General features: G+C 41.4%; 1 protein-coding gene across 7 annotated transcripts in view; it reads right to left on the reverse strand.

Annotated features, from left to right (window-relative positions):
- The window catches only part of TRIM44 (tripartite motif containing 44), a 114105-nt gene extending 93426 nt beyond the window's left edge, over positions 1–20679 (reverse strand). For 3 of the 7 annotated variants that reach the window (XM_044929255.2, XM_006062350.4, XR_003103897.3), the window contains exons 1-2: positions 19681–20676; positions 2988–3065 (exon numbers count right to left, since the gene is read on the reverse strand). In XM_044929255.2, coding sequence (XP_044785190.1) covers positions 2988–3065; positions 19681–20340 — 738 coding nt within the window. In that variant the 5' untranslated portion in view covers positions 20341–20676. Of the gene's footprint in view, positions 1–2987; positions 3066–19680 lie in introns of all 7 variants that reach the window. The other 4 variants (XM_044929253.2, XM_025266220.3, XM_006062349.4 and 1 more) reach the window with 3 other exon arrangements.
- Between the last annotated feature and the right edge of the window lie 1429 nt (positions 20680–22108).

Below are 22108 nucleotides of genomic sequence, written 5' to 3' on the forward strand. Positions count from 1 at the left end.
TTTTCAAGGTTGAAATCATTTGGACTTATTTACAAGGGCTCTTCTGGCTATTTGCAGAAAAGAATGAGAAAAACCAAAACACAAGAGGGCAGGAAAATAATGAAGATCCAACACAGTTTCTAGTGCCCCCAGACTCACTGAATCAGAAACTCTGGGATGGGTCCAGTATGCTATATTTTAATAAGTCCTCCAAGTGATTTTCATGCACACTAAAGTTTAAGAACCATTGCTCTGAAGAAAAGAGGGTATCTGACGAATATTTTGGACAAAATGAGGCATCTCATTTAGAAGTCTATATTACTGACACTGAAGAATGTTTTAGACATTCTGTGTCTTAAGCTACAGCTATGGTATAATTTTTGTAAAATATCCTAGAAACATTTATTTCCATATGAAAAAAGGTCTAGAAGGTTACATAGCAAAATGTTAACAGTGGTTAACTTGAGGGAAATTCATTTTAATTTCCTTTATGAATATTTATATTTTTAATCTATAAGCATATATTATAATTTTTTTTAAAAAGGTTAATCTAGGCATCTTCCACTTCTCTCTGGCAAAACTGAGATGTAAAAATTAACTCAGTCCCCAGCAGACCTCAGTGTCTGGACTAATCAAGTTTTGTGAGGCTTTAGGGAATTCCTGAGGAAGTGAGGCAGAGAGAGTGCTCAGTGCTCCATGACTCAATCAGTGCTTCTACGTAAAGCTGCTACACCCGGAAATGACAGGTCCCAAAGCCTGAGAGATTTTGCCCTTCTTAAATAGGCCAACATAAGAAAGGGGTGGTAGGGTTAGGAGGGAAGACAGAACAGACTAAAAATGCATGGATTATTTTGGAAGACACCAGTTTATTTCTGGGAAATTTTTCTTTGTTGCAGAAATTATGTATTTAGTGTCCCATTTTTCATCCCCTCTTTGTGATCTGACAGTCATTCTGCAATGACATTGGTCCTTCTTTGAGCTGGCTCCAGGTAAAAAATGGCACACACATATGGTGGACGAGAAAGGGGCTTGACAATAAAACAGACTGGTGGAAAACCATCCAGGATGAGACAAAGAGAAGATGAAAGAAAGGTGCGTGTGTATAAATATCCTCACGATCAAGCGAGGTCCTAACAAATATCCTTTAGCTTATGATGCACCGTGGGAAAATCCTGAGGCTTCCATGGGTTGCTCGCAGGGGAATACTCAGTCCTTCCACCTCTGGCAAGTTTCCCATCAGATGCACTATATGCATTCATAAAGGATCCCAAAGCACTTCACCTGTATTGTCATCAGGCACAGAAGCCACTCAGTGCAATCGGTACACATCCTCCTGCTCTTCAATGCCTCTAAGCATGTGGGTGTGGCAGAAAGAGGAAATACATGTTTCCTTCAGGATAGCTGCTGTCCCAGAAACCAGAGAAACTTGGTAAAAAAAAAAAAAAAAAAAAAAAAAAGCTTTCTGCTATCTTTAATAATTAATTGGTTCACTTTCAATAAAGGAAAACTACTTTAATGTAAGTAGTTTTGAGGGGGTCTTTCTACTTTGAGCTACCAAAATTGACAAAAGTTACTCCAATTTTTTTTTTTTTGGTATCAAGATGCTCTGGAACCCTAACTACACCAGAAGGCAAAAGGTGTTACCGATGTCCCAAGAACTTTCAATGCTGTATAAAATGAAAATTATTTTGTAGATGCGTGACTGTAGCCACCTTTTGAAGAGCCTGTCATTGTCTGTGGCTCTGGCTCATACAGTGTTTCCCAATAGAAAATGGAAGCATAATGTGATTATATAGGAGAACAGAGATGAAACCCAGTGCTTGCAGCATGATAAAAAAGAACACAAACACTGGAATCAGATTTTGAATCTCAGTTCTAAATTACACTCTACTTGGGGCTAATGGCCCTCTCTCTCTGAACCTCAGTGTTCTTATCAATAAAATGGAAAGAAAAGATAATGTACAAGGTTACTGCAATGATCACAAGTGTGTAAGAGGAGAGGCAGAATGAAGAGTTAGTGCTTCATGGCACAGTTTCAGTTTGGGACGATGGATAAAGTTCTGGAGATGGAGAGTAGCGATGCTGCATAACAAGGTGAATGCACTTAAGGTCATGGAACTGAACGCTCCAAAATGGTTAAAATGGTAAATTTCATTTTGTATATTTTATCACAATTTTTTAAAAAGGTATGTAAAGATCCTAGCACAGTGCCTGGCTCTTAGCAGGTGCTCAGGAAATGCTAGTCTAATTCCTCTTATAAAATTTTTTAATTTAAAAAAATGACAATACAGAAAGTCAAATAAAATCATGCTCCTTTCTCTCTTCAATTGTGAGAGGCTCTGACTCTCAGGCAAAGCCAGCTGGCACCAGTACCGGGAGCGCCACAGCGAGCGTCTGGGTAGGAGAAGGGAGGCTGCATGAATCATAATCCCTCAGGCATGTTCAGTTCCCCGTCCACCCCAAACCCTGGTACGGCACCTCCCAGAACACCAATCCTAGAGTACCCCCAACATCTCGCAAAGAAAGCTGGGAAGCTTAAACCATTTCCCAGACCAGACTCCAGGTCATGAGGACAAAGGCATTCACTGTGGCAGCTGGCTCCTGTAAGTGGGAGGGTGACAAGACGCTAGTACTGAACACCAACTGCATAGGCCTGAGCTTATTCCAGTCCCCAGCATTAAGCTGATTGTATCTCTGATGCCTGTGGCTGGATTTAATGGACACAGGGACCAATAGTCTCAAAGGCCCAGTAAAGGAAGATTAAAAATGCACTTGTCTGCAGTTCAGAGAAAACAATTAATGATTATGTGTTGTAAGTCATAAAATAGAGAAGGGGAAAAATAGATGACTTATCTCTAAGCACATTAGAACACTGCTTTTGATGGGCAGGCTTAATTAATCTTGATGCAATGTTCAGACAGACTGTCATTAATATCCCTCGAATTTAGCCCAAGGAGAATGAAATACTTGGGGTACCAATATCCAATTAAATCCAAAACAATACTTACTTTAGGGTCTGAGCTCTTGAACTTTAACCTTTCCACCAACTCTATCATAGCCGCCTTCAGTCCGCCTGAGTCTTTGCTCTAGAAGAAAGGAAAGTCAGGGGTCATTAGACAGCACTTTGTTACTCTCTAGAACACAAACAGTATTTCACGGGACAATGAAACGGAAGGCATTTTTTTTCCCCTTCCTATCAGCAAGAAGACTAAACAACTAAGGAAAGCTGTGTTGCCCCTTTTCCTCTTCTCTATGGACAAAGACGGTTGGGACATAAATTGCCCAGTGACCTGAGAGAACAATTGGAATGAAAATTAAACACAATTTGTATAGGGTGACTCACTGCTTCATCTCAGGGCTCAACTGTGCCATTATTCACTGAGGGCCAAAGCTTTGCAAGAGATTTCTATCCAAGATGTCTATTTTATGACCAAGTGATTTTGATTTTAAACTTCTAGATCACAAATACAGATGTATGCAATACTAAGTATTCTTACAAAAATAAAAACAAACAAACAAAATGCCCCAAGATTTAACTGGAAATGGCATTTCAGGATGCTGGTTGAACACAGGTATTTGAGTCAGACATAAAACGTTTCAAATCTGGGGTCTACGTTAACTAGTTAACTAACCTCAGGCAGGTTACTGACTCTCAAAACCTCCTTCCTTTTCAACAAAATGAAGATTGAAACAAGGGTTATTTTGAAGCTTAATTGAAATGGTGTTTGTAAAGGCATGAGCATAATATGTGGCACATAGTGAGAGCTCAAGGTCCCCTATTATTATTGTTGTTGTTACTACATTATAATGATTTAGACTAGCACAGTCCAATAGAAACATAAGGCAAAAATGCAAGGCACATATATAAGTTTTCGAGTAGTCAAAAAAACAAAAGGAAATTACTTTGAATACATTTTACTTAACTCAGTATACCCACAATATTGTCACCGCAACATGCAGTTTCAACACGAGGTATTTTATACATTTTTTTTTTCATACCAGAGCTTTGGAATCTAGTGTGTATTTCATACAGCCCAATTCAATTTGGACTTAGCAAGTTTCAAGTCCTCTGAAGCCACGTATAGCTAGTGATCGCTGCACTGGTTAGCACAGACCGAAAGCACAGACTAAAGCTACACTGCCTGGATTCAAGTCCCAAATCTACCACTAGATCTGCGTGACCTCAGGCAAATCACACAGCCTCCCAGAGCCTCAATTTCTTTATTTATAAAATGAAGCTAAAAACAGTACCCACTTCAGAGGGCTGTAGTAAGATACAACAAGCTCACATACATCAAGGTACTTTGAACAGGGCCTGGCACGTGGCAAAGACAATAGATGTATGAGACATGTTTATTATTATTATCTGTCTCCCTCACAATATTTAAAACTCCTTAAAGGTAATAACTACATCTTTTCTCTGTATCTGCGTCCAGCATCAAGGCGTTTTAAAAAGTATGCTAAACAAATGAATGAATGAATGAATATGCAATCTTAAGATACAAATGCCTTAATAATAATACATGTGTGCAGCACTAGATGAAAAGTCACATGAATTAGTTTGTTTTCTTATCTCAACTCCTCGGGGATAGGACAGGATCTTTACCCTCATTTCAACAGTGATGGAAAATCAAGTATGAGAAAATCAAGTCATTTTTGTGGGTAAGGGACAAAAACAAGTGTAATATAATCAAACATGACAAATATCTGTTCTTCAAAATTGGCCTCAGACTCAGTGATATTTTCCCAATTTGGGAGGAAAATTCCAGTTTCTCCAAAACAGGGCATACTTAGTAAGTCTCCATCATATAGATTAAAATAGACTAAAGCCTAAATCCTTTTCACCCCCTCTACCCTCCATTCTCTCCCAAGTCTACAGTAAAAGTCTGATGTAACCTAAGATGGATATCTGCTTTAGATGTGCTCTCCAGACACAGCTGACATTCCCACCCTAACTGTGGTTCTAAGTTTTAGTTTGTATTTTCAAGATGATGACATCACTTCCCAAGTTTCATCGCCAATTTAAATCTTTAATCTCTGATCTCACAGCAGACAGGTGGGAAAAGGAATCTGGAGGTCACATACCAGGAAGTGCGTGAGACCCAAAGTACCTAAAAAAGGGTTAAATTGCCAGACACAATCCCGCTTTTATGAGAAGATCAGACAATAACGCCTGTCTGGTGATATCATTCCTCTAACCTGCTTCTCATTGGCTGAACAAGCAGGTCACTTGTCCCTGGAAAGCTCTCTTCCCCCACATCCCAGCTGCCAGCACCCATTTTAAGCTCTTCAGCAAGAGCCCTGATATATTATGACTTCCCCACCGCCCTGCCTTCCCCCACAGCTCTAGAGAACAGAAAGGAATGCACTAAACTGTGTCTTAAAACATCAGAAGAGAAACAGGATGACGAAGGAATCCCTAAGAAGCAGACAGCCTGCTTGCCGGCAGATGTGCCTTGTGAGGGGAGATAAGGGAACCCTTAGCCTTCTTTCATAAAAATCCAGTGGGTCAGCAGAATCCTTCTTCCTAGCAACAGCAGCACTGCCTACCCGGCGAGTGACAGAGGAGAGGCAGAGACCCTTCCTTCAGGAAATTCACCCAGACCACTCCCCACCCTGCTTTCTTTGAGAATATTCTCAGATAGTTGGGGTGTATATGGAGCCAGCCTCTAAATGAGTGGTGGAAAAAAAACCGTCCCTAATGGCTTTAAAAAAAAAAAAACAACTACCCTCCCCCCCCAAATAAGCAGTTGGGAGACTCTCCTCTGACAGCTGCAGGGCTGAGTGTCAGAGTGAAAATGGACTACCCTGGCCCCAAAGCCACTGCCTTTCCTTTTTCACACACCCTGGTCCCTTCCTGCACCTCAACAAGCCTTGTACACAGACGTTCAGGCTAGTACACCCAAGTTCTGGGAACATCTCTTTCAGTCACCCTGGGCCACACCTGGAACATAAGAATGCACATATCAGGGGTGGGGTCTAATGGTTTGATTCATCTTTTGGAGGATGGGCTCAGAAAAAGCCTCTGCAGGCCCTGAGAGCAGGGTCAGGACATGTCATTAGGTAATTCTTGGATTCTGGATACTCGGGAGAGTGGTCTAGAATGGGGCGGGGGGTGGTGGTGGTGGTGTAGTCGCTAAGTCGTGTCCGACTCTTGCGACCCCATGGACTGTGGCCCGCCAGGCTCCTCTGTCCATGAGATTCTCCAGGCGAGAATACTGGAGTGGGGTGCCATTTACTTCTCCTCTAGAAGGGGGCAGGCATGGGCAAAGGAAGGGCCCTCTAAAGCACAGGGCAGGGGCACAGGTTGTCTATGCCTAAGGTGGTATTTGAGTATGAGTGTCTCCAAAGCATTGGGTGGTATTGTGTTTTAACAGTTTGCTGAGGGCACTCATCAGTCAAAAGATAACTGGAATAGGTCATACTTACATACTTCCCTACTGTGGTGGAATGGAAGAGGTACCTCTGAAACTTGTGTTCTAACTGAGAAGTCTGAAGAATTCTAACTGTTGACACATGTGGATCCATAAATGGCCAGGTTCTACTGTCAGTCCTTGGGGCAAGCACTGTGAGTGGTGATGAAGTGAGTCTCCTGATGGTGCTCTTCCTCAACTCCTTCCCACACGTGAGCCTATCCTTGTCTATGAACCTCTCTCCTCCCCCAAGAAGAGTGTAGATTAAAACAAGACAAGTGCTCTGTTGTGACACCCACCCCTCAAATTACAGAGCTGGTCAGTAGCAAAATCAGGATCAAAAAGATCCAAATAACAAAGATTTGTAACATATACAAGAGAAGAGGCTGGTATCAGGAACACATGGGAAAATACACAAGGGATTCCTATAAATAAGAAAAAGCCAAATAAGCACAAAAGAAATCCCAACACAGGATATGAACATAATAGAAATGTGAAATGGCTAATACACATATGAAAAGATGTTAAAAGATGCTCAAACTTACTTGTAATTTTGATATCATTTCTTATCCATCATACTTATCCAAATCAAAAAAAATTTTGATTTGATAACACCAAGTGATGAGAGACTTCGGGGAGGTTGGGAATTTTCATATGTTGCTGACATAACAAAGCTACTTTGAAATCACATGCCAAGCAAGTCCATTTTTCACCTTCTTCCCTTGAGAAACACTAACATGTGTCAAGGAGGTATGCCCAAAAATAATTATTGCAGCACTGTTTTTAATAGTAAAAACCTGGAAATAGCCTAAGCATCCATCAATTGTGGGTGGCTAAATAAACTATGGAATTACAAATGAGGTCTGATATGGCAAATAAAAAGAATGAAGTAGACCGGTATGTACATGGCAATGCACAATGCTGAATTTTAAAAAGCTTGCCAAACAAGGCATACTATATCACTTATTTAAAGAAATATAAACCTATTCTATGGGTTACATATGTATGTAAAAGATTAGAAAAGCAATGACTTGGGGCTACTGGTAGTGGGAATAGTGGTAGGAAGAGTCTTAGACTTACTTAAATGTATTCCTATTGTCTAATTAGAATTTAATACACAAAAGGCTGGGGGGTGGGGTGGGGAGGGGAGCGGAAGACCGACCCAGAGTTTCTGCTTCTAGTGTCTCTCTCCTTAAATCTGCCTACGTATAAATACCAGGGCACTGTTCCCTTTGCAGCAAACATGAACCAAAAGTATAAGAGAAGATTCTCCACCTAGGACTCATATATCGATTTCAGGGAGTTTGAAATCCCCGAACTATACACAAGATTTGGAAAGCACATGCACTATTCTGTGAAAAGGGACTGGCACATTCCTCAAAGTTCCCCCCAAAGTTTAATTTTCTTAGTGTAAAGGGCACTGCATAAAGAGAAGGGAGAACCAGGCTTCATTCCTACTAATTGCTATGTGAGCTTGGAAAAGTCATTTTATATCTCAGAGTTTCTGTTTCTCAACTTGTAAATGAGGAAAAGGGGCCAAATCAGAACCTACAAATTCACAGGTCACAGCCTTTGTTTTGTTTTTAGAGTGTTGTCCCACACCAGCATGCTAGGAATTTTAAATTAATCGCCAACACTTAAAAACCAGGAGATATGCCATAATGAAGATTGCTAGCTTCTTCGGAAAATCTGAAAGGTCTGACTGTACTGGGCTCCCTTTCCACCCAGCAGCAACTGGCGGAAGCTGAGTAGCAACTACCCACTTCAGGCAAGGCAAGCTCCCTTCAGTACGCCACAGTTACCTGGATGGCTTCTCATTTATATTACCTTGCTGTTCCCTGTAGACATCTGAAGTTGCCACCCTTAGCAGCAACTCAGAGTTTTTTACCTCTAAGGGTTTTTGTATTTGAACACCAAGAAAGGTGGCATGTCTTTCCTCAAAGGGATTCAGAATACCTCATAAATACATGTACATCCAAAACAGAGAAATAATATAGTTCATTCTAATGTAAACATTCTTTGAAAAATGGGCAAGAGGTAGAAATAAAGGTGGAATATGGCAGGTAAAGGGGGCATCAGAACAGGAAGTGTTTCTTGACAACCAGTCTCTATACTTTCTAGTCTAATGCCTATTACCACCTGGGGACCAAAAGAAAAGTCATGTGTCAGTAGAAATGTAAAAATAACTTAGTATCTTAAAGGAAAATGAAATGAAATGAAGTCGCTCAGTCATGTCCGACTCTTTGCGATCCCATGGACTGTAGCCCACCAGGCTCCTTGGTCCATGGGATTTTCCAGGCATGAATACTGGAGTGGGTTGCCATTTCCTGCCACTTCCTTCTCAGTACCTTAAACTGGCTCCTAAATACTGAATTCTGTATTACAAAGAATCAGAAGATGCTGGGTTGCAAAAGAATATTGGCTGCCTGTTTGTTGTTATTGTTGTTGTTTTCTTTTCTATCCCAGTGGCCTTGCATTGGTACCATGCTTTCAAAAAGAAAAAAAAAATCAATCCAACTTTCTATCATTTTCACAAAAAGTTTTTTGGGGGAGAAACAATGGAAAAGGATTGGGAGATAGAATGTATAAGAAGTCCTCCTAAGGAATCCAACCATAAAGCAAAGTCCTGACAAAATGAAATTAAACCGATTTTAGTATCATCACACCATGTCCAAAAATTCTTTTCCAAGTTCTTCACATGACTTGATTTTCCAACTCCAAATCCACTCCTATGTTAGGTAACCACCTTTACACAGTTGCTCAGATGCAAAATCATTTTTTGGGTCTGAGAAAACCTATCACCAAGTCTTTTCAGACCTAACTCTAAAACCTAGGCCAAGTTCAATTACTCTTTACCATCTCTACTACTCCCTGCTTGCTTGAGGTCCAAGAAGCAATACCGCTCCCCTCACCTACCCTACAGTCCCTTCTCTGCACAGGCAACAGAGTGAAATTTAAAATATAAAAGGGTATATATGACTTCCATTCCTCATACACATGAAGTCAGAGTCTATCATTCACCACAAGTTATACCCCACCAGGGTTCACGCAGGCCCAAAGGATGGAGGGGAGGACAGTGGGGGTGCCTATAATGGCTTTCCCCAACTTGTCCCCATTTCTTACTGGAAAGAAAACAGAGGCTATTTTCTAAGCAGAAAGAAAAGGGTGTATTGCCCCTGCCTCCTCTCTGCTTCTATAAAAATTTCCCACAGTTCAGAATGTAAAACAGAATTTAAAGAGGACAACCAGCAAGACTTGTGAACCTAAAATTAGACATACCAGCTGTGTTTTGGTTAGCTAGTGCACAAGGCACCAGCAGGACACTGCAATATACAGGAGCCTTTCCTCTGAAGGCAGGTTTTTCACCAGCCTTTCTACCCACCAGAATAGAGCAGGCAGAAGGAGCAGAAGGAGAGGGGGCTGACCAGTTTCCACCCAAAGAAACTTGGTGTCCGAACTTCTGTCAGACTAACTGGTCTGGAATTGAACTCAGAATAGAACCATAGATGGCTCTGTAGGTATAGCAAGAGTCACTAATGGCTGAGGGATTATTATATTCCAGGCACTGTGCTAAGATCTTTATGTGTATTATTTGGTTTTCACTACAGCCCTAAAAGGAGAAATAATTATTATGGCCATGTTACAAATGATGAAACCAAGATTCAGAGAGAGAGGATGAATTCTCCAGCATGACAATTCAGCATGACACAGGTAACAAGTAGCAGAGCCAGGATTCAAACCCATGGAGGGCAAAGCCAATTAGGGCAAGACAGCTTGGTCCTTCATATTCATTCTCCCATTTCTCCTTAGTAAGACACTCCAGTTTTAGCTGGACACACCATGGCCTGAAAAAAAGACTGCTTCCTAGCACGCCCTCTTGCAACTAGATAATGCCATGGGACTGAACTCTGACCACTGAAATATAAACAGCAATGTGTGCAACTTCTGGAAGGTTCTCTTAAAGGGTTCTCTTTCCTTCTTCACGTTCCTGTGCCTGCCATCCTGGAATTCAGATGTATTGGCTGGACCTCCAGTAGTCATCTCGGTCCATGACAAGGACTATACCCTAGGGATGCCATAACAGAGGTAGAAACAGCCTAGATTCCTAGTAATTTCATCATTCCTCCATACCAGCTTTAGACAGCCTGCTGTTGCTGCTAAGTCGCTTCAGTTGTGTCTAACTCTGTGTGACCCCATAGACGGCAGCCCATCAGGCTCCCCCATCTCTGGGATTCTCCAGGCAAGAACACTGGAGTGGGTGGCCATTTCCTTCTCCAATACATGAAAGTAAAAAGTGAAAGTGAAGTCGCTCAGTCGTGTCCGACTCTTCGAGACCCCATGGACTGCAGCCCACCAGGCTCCTCCGTCCATGGGATTTTCCAGGCAAGAGTACTGGAGTGGGGTGCCATTGCCTTCTCCAAATCCATTCCATTCTGACTGAAAGATTGGGGCAGAGAAAAAGAGGGCACTTCCTGGGAGACAGTGCAAGGAAAGTCTAGACGTTTCTCACAAGAGTCCCCTTGACAGTATGTACCCTTAATTCCATGGTCTTCCTTCTACAAACCAGTAACTCCAGTCTAACCATGAGATGAAGAGGTGACAAATCCCAAGAGAAAGACATTCTGCAAAATACCCGACCATTCCCAAAGATTTTGATTTTAGGCTGGGGTGAGGCCAATCATAGGTATTTTCTAAAGAATCCCACTCCACAGGTGATTCCAAAATGTGGCAGAAGGTGAGAAACACACTGTCTTGTTAACCTACTTCCTACTCCTCTTTCACTCCATAATGGCCTTTTCGCTATCCTTCCAATACCCCAAGGTCACCTCTACCTTTTTTCTTAATTCTTAGATAATAAGTGTCATTTTAATAATAAAGATTGGGGGAAGAGTCATACCCTTAACAAAATGTGATGGCTTTCCCCTTGCACTTAACCCTGCAGAAGCCCTTTAGGCTCTCTCTAATGAAGTTCCACACGCCGTGAGTGCTGAATCCCCTTTTACCTTAGTCTTAGCTTTTGTCTTCTTGTGTCTTATTCTATACAAATAAATGGGGTTTCCCAGGTGGTGCCTTGGTAAAGAATCCACCTGCCAATGCAGAAGATGCAAGAAACGTTGGTTCAATCCTTGGGTCAGGAAGATCCCTGGAGGAGGAAATGGCAACCCACTCCAGTATTCTTGCCTGGAAATGCCATGGACAGAGGAGCCTGGCAGGCTACAGTTCATGGGGTTGCAAAGAGTCAGACCCAACTTGAGCACACACATACAAATAAATGACACTGAGTGAAGGACTGTGTAGCCAATGCTTTACGGTTTTATTAGAAGATACCCCAAATCCATTCAGTCAGGAATAAAACTATAAATAGGGACATTACAGCAGAAATTCAACCCTTTGCCTCCCTACCAGAGCTGCTTCTTAGGAGCTGACCACACAGGCAGAGCCACTGGCCATCAGGAGACGCAGCAGTGGCACACCCCCCCACCTCCAGTCCCAGCTGTTCTGAGCATGCGCCCAAATCCTCCCAGCCACCTGCTACCAGTGTGCCCTCCCTGGGCTACCCCCTGCAGCTGTTCCCACTTAAGCAAACATTCTGCCCTCCTAATATCCATCCAAGTTAAAGACACATCCAAGGGCAAAGGGAGTGGCTTCAAAACCTTTGGATCTGTCCGTAGCAAAGCAATGTTAAAAACCCCACAGATGCTTATAAGTACTTGCTGGATTCTGTCAATCACTTCTCCCTTTGCCATTTTATAAGACTCCACCTTTTCTTCGGGTGATCTTAGAATGAACTAGACAAGTGCATTTCAAACCACAGAACTTGACCCACTAGTGTGCAATGAAATCAATTTATTGGGAGAATCTAGAATTTTTTTTTTGGACAGAAAAGAAGAGAAACAGAGCAGAATATATCATATGCAGTAAGGTTAACAGTGTTCCATTTGTGTTAGTTAAATGTGTATGTGTGTGTGTGTAAACTAGACCACAATGTAAACTATATTTCCCCTACTGTAAGTTATATTCAAAATAATTTTTTAACTTGCTGGTCTAGAGTTCTGAATATATGTAATTGCACTTACATTGTTCAACCAAAACAATTCATTAACTATAGCTATGAATGCAAATTCCCATGGCAACATAATTTTCATATGAAAATATCCATGAACCAGATCAAGCTCCTTTGTTAGACTCCATGACCTATTTTCAGAATAAGAAACTATGGTCACAGTAAGAGAAACCTGCATATCTGAGATGAGAGGTTCTGAGCCAGATGAGAGGTCATAATATGGGCTGTGTAACTGTATTTCTATGATAAAGCTGGAGCACAAGCTCAATACAAGTTTGGACCCATAGAATCCTTTGGAGACCAAATCCTCTGGAGCCAAACTGGAAATACAGTATAGGAGGAAAGGCAGGACTTTAAAGGTCATTTCAGAGATTAAGGGTTAAACTCATCCCTTCAAGGTGTTTGCCTTAGTCCTTCTGGCATAGCCTTCAGGTTGCCCCTGCCTAGATCCCCTCTTGCTCTACCATCTCCCTGGTTTTCTGACCATTCTGGCCTGCCTACTCTTAAGTTTGCTTTACTCTAGCCCTTGGCAACAATTTGATCTTCTACTGCCAACATAAGCCACTCACGGTCCAGTCTGGCATTGAGATCTCAAAACACATATTGTTTAAATTCCTCTTAACTCTAAACTTATACATTTAGCAAGACTCCTCCTACAATAGAAACAAAGACAACAGCTAACATTTAAAGAGCACTTACAATGTGTTTGGAGAAGGCAATGCACTCCAGTACTCTTGCCTGGAAAATCCCATGGACGGAGGAGCCTGGAAGGCTGCGGTCCATGGGGTCGCTGAGGGTCGGACACAACTGAGCGTCTTCACTTACACTTTTCCCTTTCATGCATTGGAGAAGGAAATGGCCACCCACTCCAGTGTTCTTGCCTGGAGAATCCCAGGGACGGGGGAGCCTGGTGGGCTGCCGTCTCTGGGGTCACACAGAGTCGGACACGACTGAAGCGACTTGGCAGCAACAATGTGTTAAGCATTGTTAAAGTTGTTAAGCATTGTTAAAGTTCTATCACAAACTAGATTATTCTACTCTCACAAAACACTATATCTTAACTTTATACCCATTTTAGAGATATAAAAACACAGCCAACTGTTAAGTAACTTGTCCAGGGTCTAAAAGCCAGTGGCAGAACTAGGATACTTCTGTCCCTCTCTAAACCCACAGTGTTGTTTCATTTTTTCTTTATATCACTTACTACATGCTTATGTGCCCATTTGTTCTATTTCCTTCCAATACAATGTATACTCCAGCAGAAGTAGACTTTTCCCATCTTGCTATGTTCCCAATGCTTAGAAAGTACTCGCCCTTGGCTGATGCTCAGTAAATATTTGGTGAAAGAATAAGTGCAGTATAACAAAGATTCTCTTCTCTAGCCATTATCACGCCAAAACACTTTTAATATTCTAAGAGACCTACTCTCTGGTAAATGTACACTGTCCTCAAAATATATGAAACCAGACGTGAAATGAAACTAATTAATGCTGCAATCAAGCTCTGACCAAGTTCAGATTTTTACTGGGTAGAAATGATCAGCCCCTCTTCCTAGCTGCCTTTCAGAGCAAATGGTATGCCCTTTGTGAGGGGGGAAAATATGACTCTAGTGTCTAGAGTTCTTTTAAACAGAGTGTCTAACATTGAATGAAAAATCATGAGATGAAGAATCATGAAAATATGGCAAATAATCAAGAATCAGACCCCAAAAGATAAAGAGAAATGGATCTTTTTTTTAAAAAAAAAAGAGCCAAATAGGTGCCCTAGAGTTGAAAAACAATACCATAAATTAAGAATTTAATGTCTGCGTCTCCTTTCCTGCTCTGGATATAGAACCTTCATACCATCTTTATAGATTCCAGGTTTAAAAGGGAAGGGACATATATATATCTATGGCTGATTCATGTTGACGTATGGCAGAAACCATCACAATATTGTCAAGTGATTATCCTCCAATTAAAAATGATTTTTTTAAAAAAGCTAAAAAAAAATTAATGACTGACACTCATTGGAATACTTTCAGCTGAAATAGTTAAGTAAATAAATAAATAGGGAGGTCTATGGAGTGATTTCCAAGACATACTACTAAGTTAAAGAAAGCAAAACATAAAAGAGAATTTCTATTGATCCAGAACCCACAATTCAAGTTTCACCATGAGAAAAACATCAGACAAATCCAAACTGAGGGACAGTCTACCAAATACCTGACTGGCACTCCTCAAAACTATCATGATCAAAAACAAAAAACTACAATGTGGCCAGAGGACCCTGGCACTGAAGTCATCAGAGAAAAAACTGGTGAAATTCTAATAAGGTTTAGTAGTACTGTTCCAATGTTAACACAAGCAGAGTATAAGAAACAGTTCTATTGATCTGAGTACATTTACTGATCACAAGAAACTGGGATGTGCACTTAATTATAGGCAGAAAGTGATGCTGGGGGAGGGGGCTGCCACTTCAAGAGTACATGAACCGAGAACTTTCAGAGGTTCAAGCTGGTTTAGGAAAGGCAGAGGAACCAGAGATCAAATTGCAAACATCTGTTGGATCATAGACAAAGCACAAAGTTCCAGAAAAATATCTACTTCTGTTTCACTGACTACGCTAAAGCCTTTGACTATGTGGATCACAACAAACTGTGGAAAATTCTGAGAGACGGGAATACCAGACCACCTGACCTGCCTCCTGTGAAACCTGTATGCAGGTCAAGAAGCAACAGTTAGAACCAGACATGGGACAATAGACTGGTTCCAAATTGGGAAAGGAGTACGTCAAGGCTGTATATTGTCACCCTGCTTAACTTACATGCAGAGTACATCATGCAAAATGCCAAGCTGGATGAAGCACAAGTTGGAAGCAAGATTGCCGGGAGAAATATCAGTAACCTCAGATATGCAGGAGACACCACCCTTATGGCAGAAAGGGAAGAGGAACTAAAGAGCCTCTTGATGAAGGCAAAAGAGGAGAGTTAAAAAGCTGGTTTAAAACTCAACATTCAAAAAATGAAGATCATAGCATCTGGTCCCATCACTTCATGAGAGATAGATGGGGAAACAGTGATAGATTTTATTTTCTTGGGCACCAAAATCACTGCAGAGAGTGACTGCAGTGAAGCCTTGCGTACTGCAGTCCATGGGGTCGCAGAGTCGGACAGAACTGAGTGACGGAAGGAAAACAACAAAGGGGTCCTAAACAAGTGTACACTTAGGTCTTAGCAGAAGCAAACCCAAATCCTCTTTTGAAGAATCCAGCTTCATGCCAACGCTTGGGAAATACCCCAAAAATAATTTTTTAAAGGTAATGAAAAGTTACTCAAATATAACAAGCACAAAAGGAAATAATGAAACCTGAAAACCACCACCAAAAACAATAGCTAGCAGAGAGAGATCTACAAAGTCTTCACATACTGGAAATATCAGTGACAGATTATAAATCAACATGCTTATTGTTCTTAAAGTAATAAAGAGGATAGCAACAGTATGAAAAAAGATAACAAGAGGATATGATTCATAAATCTATACTAGCATATTTGAAAATTTAAACAAAATGGACCAACTTCTAGGAAAATGTAACTTATCAAAATTGATTCAAAGGAAAATAGACAACCTACATAGGCATATAACCATCAAATAAATTGAATCCATAGTCAAAAATACCATAAAAGAATAACAAAATAAATTCTTTCTCTCTCTCATTTCAGATGCAAATGGCTTCCCTGGTCAGTTTTATCAATCATTCTAGGAAGAAATATTCCAATCTTATACAAACACTTCCAGAGCATTAAAACAGGAAGAAAATATATGAGAAGCAATACATCCTGACTCATACTACGAAGCCAACATAACCTTGATAGCAAAATCTCAAGAGGACATCACAAGAAAGGAAATTTACAAGCCAATTTCTCTCATAAATATAAATGAAAACTCCTACATAAATTATTAATAAGTTAAATTCAAAAACATAAGGACACTTCATCAAAACCAAGTTGAGTTTACCTCAGAAACGGCAGATTGTTTTAACTGAAAAATATTATAATAAAAAGGATGAAAATAAGACTATATATATGTACACACCTGTATTTGCAAAAAGAAACACTTGAACAATAAGTGAAAAAACTAATAAAAGCAGTTACCAAAGGTGAAAAAGAGGTTTTTGAGACATATGAACATAATACTGATTTTCAAATTACTTGCTATATCAATTAATGTAATTAATCACATCAGCACAGCAGAAGAGTAAAATCACATGAACATGCGACAGATGCAGAAAAAGCATTTGATAAAATTCAATATCCATTCAGTACTAAGGAAAAGCCCTTAAACTTGGACTAGAAGGGAATTTTCTTAATCTGATGCAATATATCTGTGGGAAAAAAGTTATACCACACTTGTGAAATGTTATGAATTATCCCTCAATTAAGAACAAGGCAAAAATACCTACCATCAGTTTTATTCAACATTATATTGGCGGGCCTATCCATAGCATCAGGGCAAGGAGGAAAAAAAAAAAAAAACAAGCATAAGGACTGAAAAGAAACAAAAACTGTCCCTCTTGAAAATAATTTGATCATGTGTGTAGAATAAATTTACAGATTTATTATTAAAATAGTAAGACAGTTTAAATAAAAATCAGTATTTAAAAGTTAATCATATTCCTATATACAATTAGGGAAAAAATTAAAAACATTTTTTACACTACTATAAAACTGTAAGTACCCATGAATAAACTTCCCAGTAATGTATAAGCTCTCCAAGAAAAAAAAATTATAAAACTTTATTGTGAGGCAATGTAAAAGACCTAAAAAAAAGGATCAGATGACTCCATTTTGTAATGGCATTAATTCTCCTTGTATGGGCTTATAATTTCAATAATAAAAAAAAAAGTCTTGCAGACTCTTTTTATTTTTAATATAGAACTTTGTGGTATGATTCTAAGAAATGTAAAAGGCCAAGACCAGTTAAGACACTCTTTGAGAAGAACCAAGTGGACAGACTTGCTCTACCAGATATTAAGACATGTTACTAACTTATGGTAACTAAGAAAACATGTTGCTCATGCAGGAATATACTAATAGATCAATGGTACAAAACAGAAGTGCCAAGAAACACACCACACACATATGGGCATTTGATAGATGACTGGTGGCACAGCAGATCAGTACAGAAAGGAACGGCTTTTCAATAAATGCTGCTAGAGCAACTGGCTATCTGTCCAGGGTGAAAAGTGAAGTGGAGCCCCCACCTCCACTACCCAAAGAAGCAATACTAAGTGGAACAAGACACGAAAAGAACGAATGATAAAGGAAGTTATTGATAAAGTTTATTAATTTAAAATGAAGAATTTCTCTGTCCAAGGCACAATTTTATAAAAAATGAAAAAGAGAGTAGAAGGTATTTGTAATCCATAAAACAAAGAAGTCAGTTATATATATGTGTGTGGGGGGGTGTATAAATTCCTGTAAATTAATGAGAGACAATCCAAATGAAAAATGAGCAAAAGACCTGAATGAGTAGTTTGCAAAAAAAAAGAAAAAACACAAATGACATTCAAAATAGCTTTAAATTTTAAACAAGAAGAAACCATGACATATCCATATGACAGACAAAAGTTAAAAATTCTGTAATAACAAGTATTGGTGAAGATACTGAGAAAAAGGAACTCTCTTACACTCTTCATGGGAATGCAAATTGGTACAACTTTGGAAAACAGTTGGCAACATCTAATATTATTGAAGATATGCATAGTGTGTGACCCAACAATCACACTCCTAAGTTGATATTCCATTTAAATGTATGTAGATGTGCAGCAGGAGATATATACAATAATGCTTATACCAACACTATTTACAATAATCAGAAGCTCCAGAATTTGGAAATCAGATATTCATCCTTGACAGAACAGGTAACTTGTGGCATATTTATAAAATGGAATTCTACACGACAATGAATATGAACAGTCACCCAATGGATGAATCTCACAAACACAATGTTGAAAGAATGAAGCAAATTCCAAAAGAATGCAAGATAACAATACAAGAGCAATATCAACTGTGTCAAGTTCAAATAAGTTTAGAAATGCATAAATGTGGTAAAAGTATAAAGATATGCAAGGAAATTACCACCACAAAAGTCAGGATAATGGCTACCTAAGGGAAAGGGAGATGGCTATAACTGGAAAATTATAAAAAGGGCATTGGGCTTCAATAGTGCTACTAATAATCTATTTCTTCATCTAGGTGGAAGTTACAACACTATTTGCTTTACAGTTGTTAGACTGTGCATGTTTTTATACACTTTGAGTGTGTTTTTTACGATTTTAAAAAAGAGGGAAAATCCAAATATAGCAGATATTACCAAAGTATTTGCTATCCCAGTGGCAGCAACTGCCAACGTTGCTTAGAGAAACAAAAGATGTTACGATGACAATGAGCTAATGAACTAATCACTTAATGAACTGATCACTCACTTTCCTGCCTGGTTAACTCCAGATGTCTCTCTCACTGATTGTAAGCATCCACAGTATAAATAAAAGGCAAATCATCTTCAAATTCATTCATTCAACAAATATTTATTAATATTTATAATATTTCCATACACTGTTCCAGGGGACCAGCATGGTTCAAGATAAATAAAGGCTCTACCCTCCTGCAAAAGATAAAGGACAGGGGAACCCACACTCCCAGACGAATTTTACCTTCCCTCTTTCATTCTCTTTTCCAAACAAGTATCAAAGATGAAGAACTAAAACGGACCTCAGGAACACACATAAAGTTATCATCAAAACCTAACCTTAGGGAGTCTCTTCACTACGGAGGAACCACATACGTCGGTTCTCCGGCTAAACCACGGTTTGCTACGTTTTCAAGTAGGCAAAAAGACTGCCTTATCAAGAAACTTAAGTCAAGGCACTAGTCTCAACAATGGAGATGCTGTGGGAACTGGCTTAAATGGAGTCAAAATCCCAAGGAACGGCATCCAAAGACCAGAGGCTTGTCATTTTCCAGATACTGTACCCTAGACTTTGCGTGTACATTTATTTTTCTTAGGTCAGAGTCCAGAACTTTCATCTGATTCTCAAAGGAGTTCAATCAAAAAGGGGCCATTAAGCACTGCTCCCAGCTTTCTAGGGACATGATGAATGTGAATATGGCTACAGGAAGGCCATGTGAGTTGAAACCCACGTGTCCTGACCTCTGAGTCTATGCTCCGAATGACCAATACTTACTCTTAGTTCCTCGAAGGCTTCATCGAGGGTGGAGAGGTGATGGCCATGGTGAGCCCCAATGACTGGGCAGAGCACACAGATGAGCTGCTTGTCTTCCTGGCAATAGGTACTCAAATCAAGCCCATGGTCCGGACACTTCCTCTTGGCCACTCTCTCTGCTTCCATTTCTATTTCAGGGTCAAATTCGCTTTCCGCCTCCGTTTCTCCCTCGGCCTCAGATTCTCCTTCTTCCGGGTTGTCCTCCTCGGCTTCGCTCTCTTGCTCGTCCTCCATTTCTTCCTCACTGTCTTCCTCGCTCTCGTCCTCGCTCTCTTCCTCTGTCTCGCTCTCTTCCTCGGGCTCACTGTCTTCCTCGGACTCGCTCCCTTCCCCCGCCTCGTTTTCTAGGGCTTTCTCATTCTCCACCGGGGCCTCGACTGCTTCCTCCCCGGCCCCATCTCCGCGGGCTCCCGGGGTCCAGGCCTGGGCAGCGCAGTGAACGTACTCGGCCAGATGGTGTCTGGGGAACTTCTGCCCGTGCGCCTCCGCGTGGTGGCGGCAGTAGCAGAAGCCGCATTCTCGGCACACTTCCTCGGCCCCCGGAGCCTCGTCGGGCTCGCACTCATCACACGTGCCGTCGTGCGGCAGCTCCTCGAAGGCCGCACCCCCTCCGGAGGCCATGTGGAGGCTCTGCCTCGGCCCGGGCTTCGGGGCTACCGATCTCGCCGTCTAGCCTCGGAGCGGCCTCCACCCCAGGCCGGGCCCGTCCCGGGGACTGGCCGCGCCGTGTCCCGCAGCCTCGGGGCCGCTGCTGCCTGCTCCCGGTAGCCCGCGTCCGGCGGAGGAGCGAAGGGCCTTCCCGCCGGCTCGGCAGCTCGGCGTCCGCTGCGCTTCCTCCCGCGGTTGGGGCACTTCCGGCGCGGCCTCCCCGCGCCCCCGTCGGCCCCCGCGCCGCGCCGCCCGTTCGGCCTCCCGCTGCCCCCGACGAGATCGCGGAGCCGCGGGGCCTCCGCGCCGCCCCGGTTCCACTTTGCCTCCCCCCTCCCCCCAATCAGGCGGCCTCCTTTCACTTCCTGAGTCACTTAAAGTGGCGATGGTCCTTTTCTGCGTTTCCCGCGGGGGCTCAGCATCCCCGCAAGGAGGGGAAAGATGGAAGAGGTGTCCAGTTCACTCTGCTCACTCTGGAGGCGGGAATTGCGCCCCGCCCCCCACCCCGGCCTCCTCCACTCGCTCTCTGGAGTTGTCAACCTGACTTTTTCAGGTCACTAGGCAGGTGTACAGGTGCATTTCAACCTCCTTCCTTCGAATTTGTTGCTGACCGTCTCAGCCCCCGCTGCTGCCTGTTCTGCAACGTGCCAGAACAGTGTTGTTCACCAGACTGAACCTGACCCCTTGGGATTTCCAGGGGGAAAGGTTGTGTTTGTTCCTCTAGGCTCAGGGAATCGAAGTCAGGATGAGCAAACAGATATTTTCGATCTAAAGCAATACTATGCTTTGTCTATTTGCAAAGTCTATTTGCATTCTTGCTCTCGTAGGGGCTCCGAAACTCTAGAATGGTAGCCTCTGCGCCCTTTTTTGAGAGCTTGCCTTGGGTTTGGCTGAGATGTCAGTGAAAGTAGGTAGGGAGAGACAGTATTTGTCGAGTGAGAGTTCTAGTATGCAGTCGCTATCCTTTATGTAAGGAGACCATCTGGATTCAGACTGGTTCCTGGAGAAAGAACGAGGACTGTTATTTATTAACCAATACTAAAGAGCCAGGAATTGAACTGGATCTTTTTTGGCTCTTTAAAAGCCAAGTTGGGAAGAGCCACTGCCCAAGGACCCACAAATCCTGGTACTACAACTCACTGGCTTTGCAACTATGGAGAAGTTAATTGATCATTCTCTTTTCCACTTAAAATAAATAAATAAATAAATATATATATATATATGCAAAGTGGAAATAATAGTAATACCTACTCTTAGGCCTATTTTGTGGATGAAATGTAAAGGTACCTGCCTTGTAGAAGTATTCACTATATTTTAACTGTTATTGGCACAAATTATAATTAGTGCACATAATGACCCTTAACACATTTTGGCTGGCTGCTGTTTTAAGCAACTCCCCACCTCTACCTCATATATATGTCTCTCCATTCATAGAAGAGCTTTTGATTTGTTTATTTGGGAATGGAAATGGACACTTTGATCTAGTCCAGGGAGAAACTGAGATATAGTTGAGAAGAAGGAAGGGAACTGGGATGGTGTCTGTTTTTTATTGATTGACTTAAATACATTTGAGCTAGGATTTCTAGATGATCTTCACAAAAATGCCAGGGGATTGGGGGGATATAAAAATAATTTAAAATAATTTTTAATACCTGTACCTATGTTGCTGCTACTGCTGCTAAGTCGCTTCAGTCATGTCCGACTCAGTGCGACCCCATAGACTACAGCCCACCAGGCTCCC

The sequence above is a fragment of the Bubalus bubalis genome, chromosome 16 (genome assembly GCF_019923935.1).
Source record: "Bubalus bubalis isolate 160015118507 breed Murrah chromosome 16, NDDB_SH_1, whole genome shotgun sequence".
NCBI classification, from domain to species: domain Eukaryota; kingdom Metazoa; phylum Chordata; class Mammalia; order Artiodactyla; family Bovidae; genus Bubalus; species Bubalus bubalis.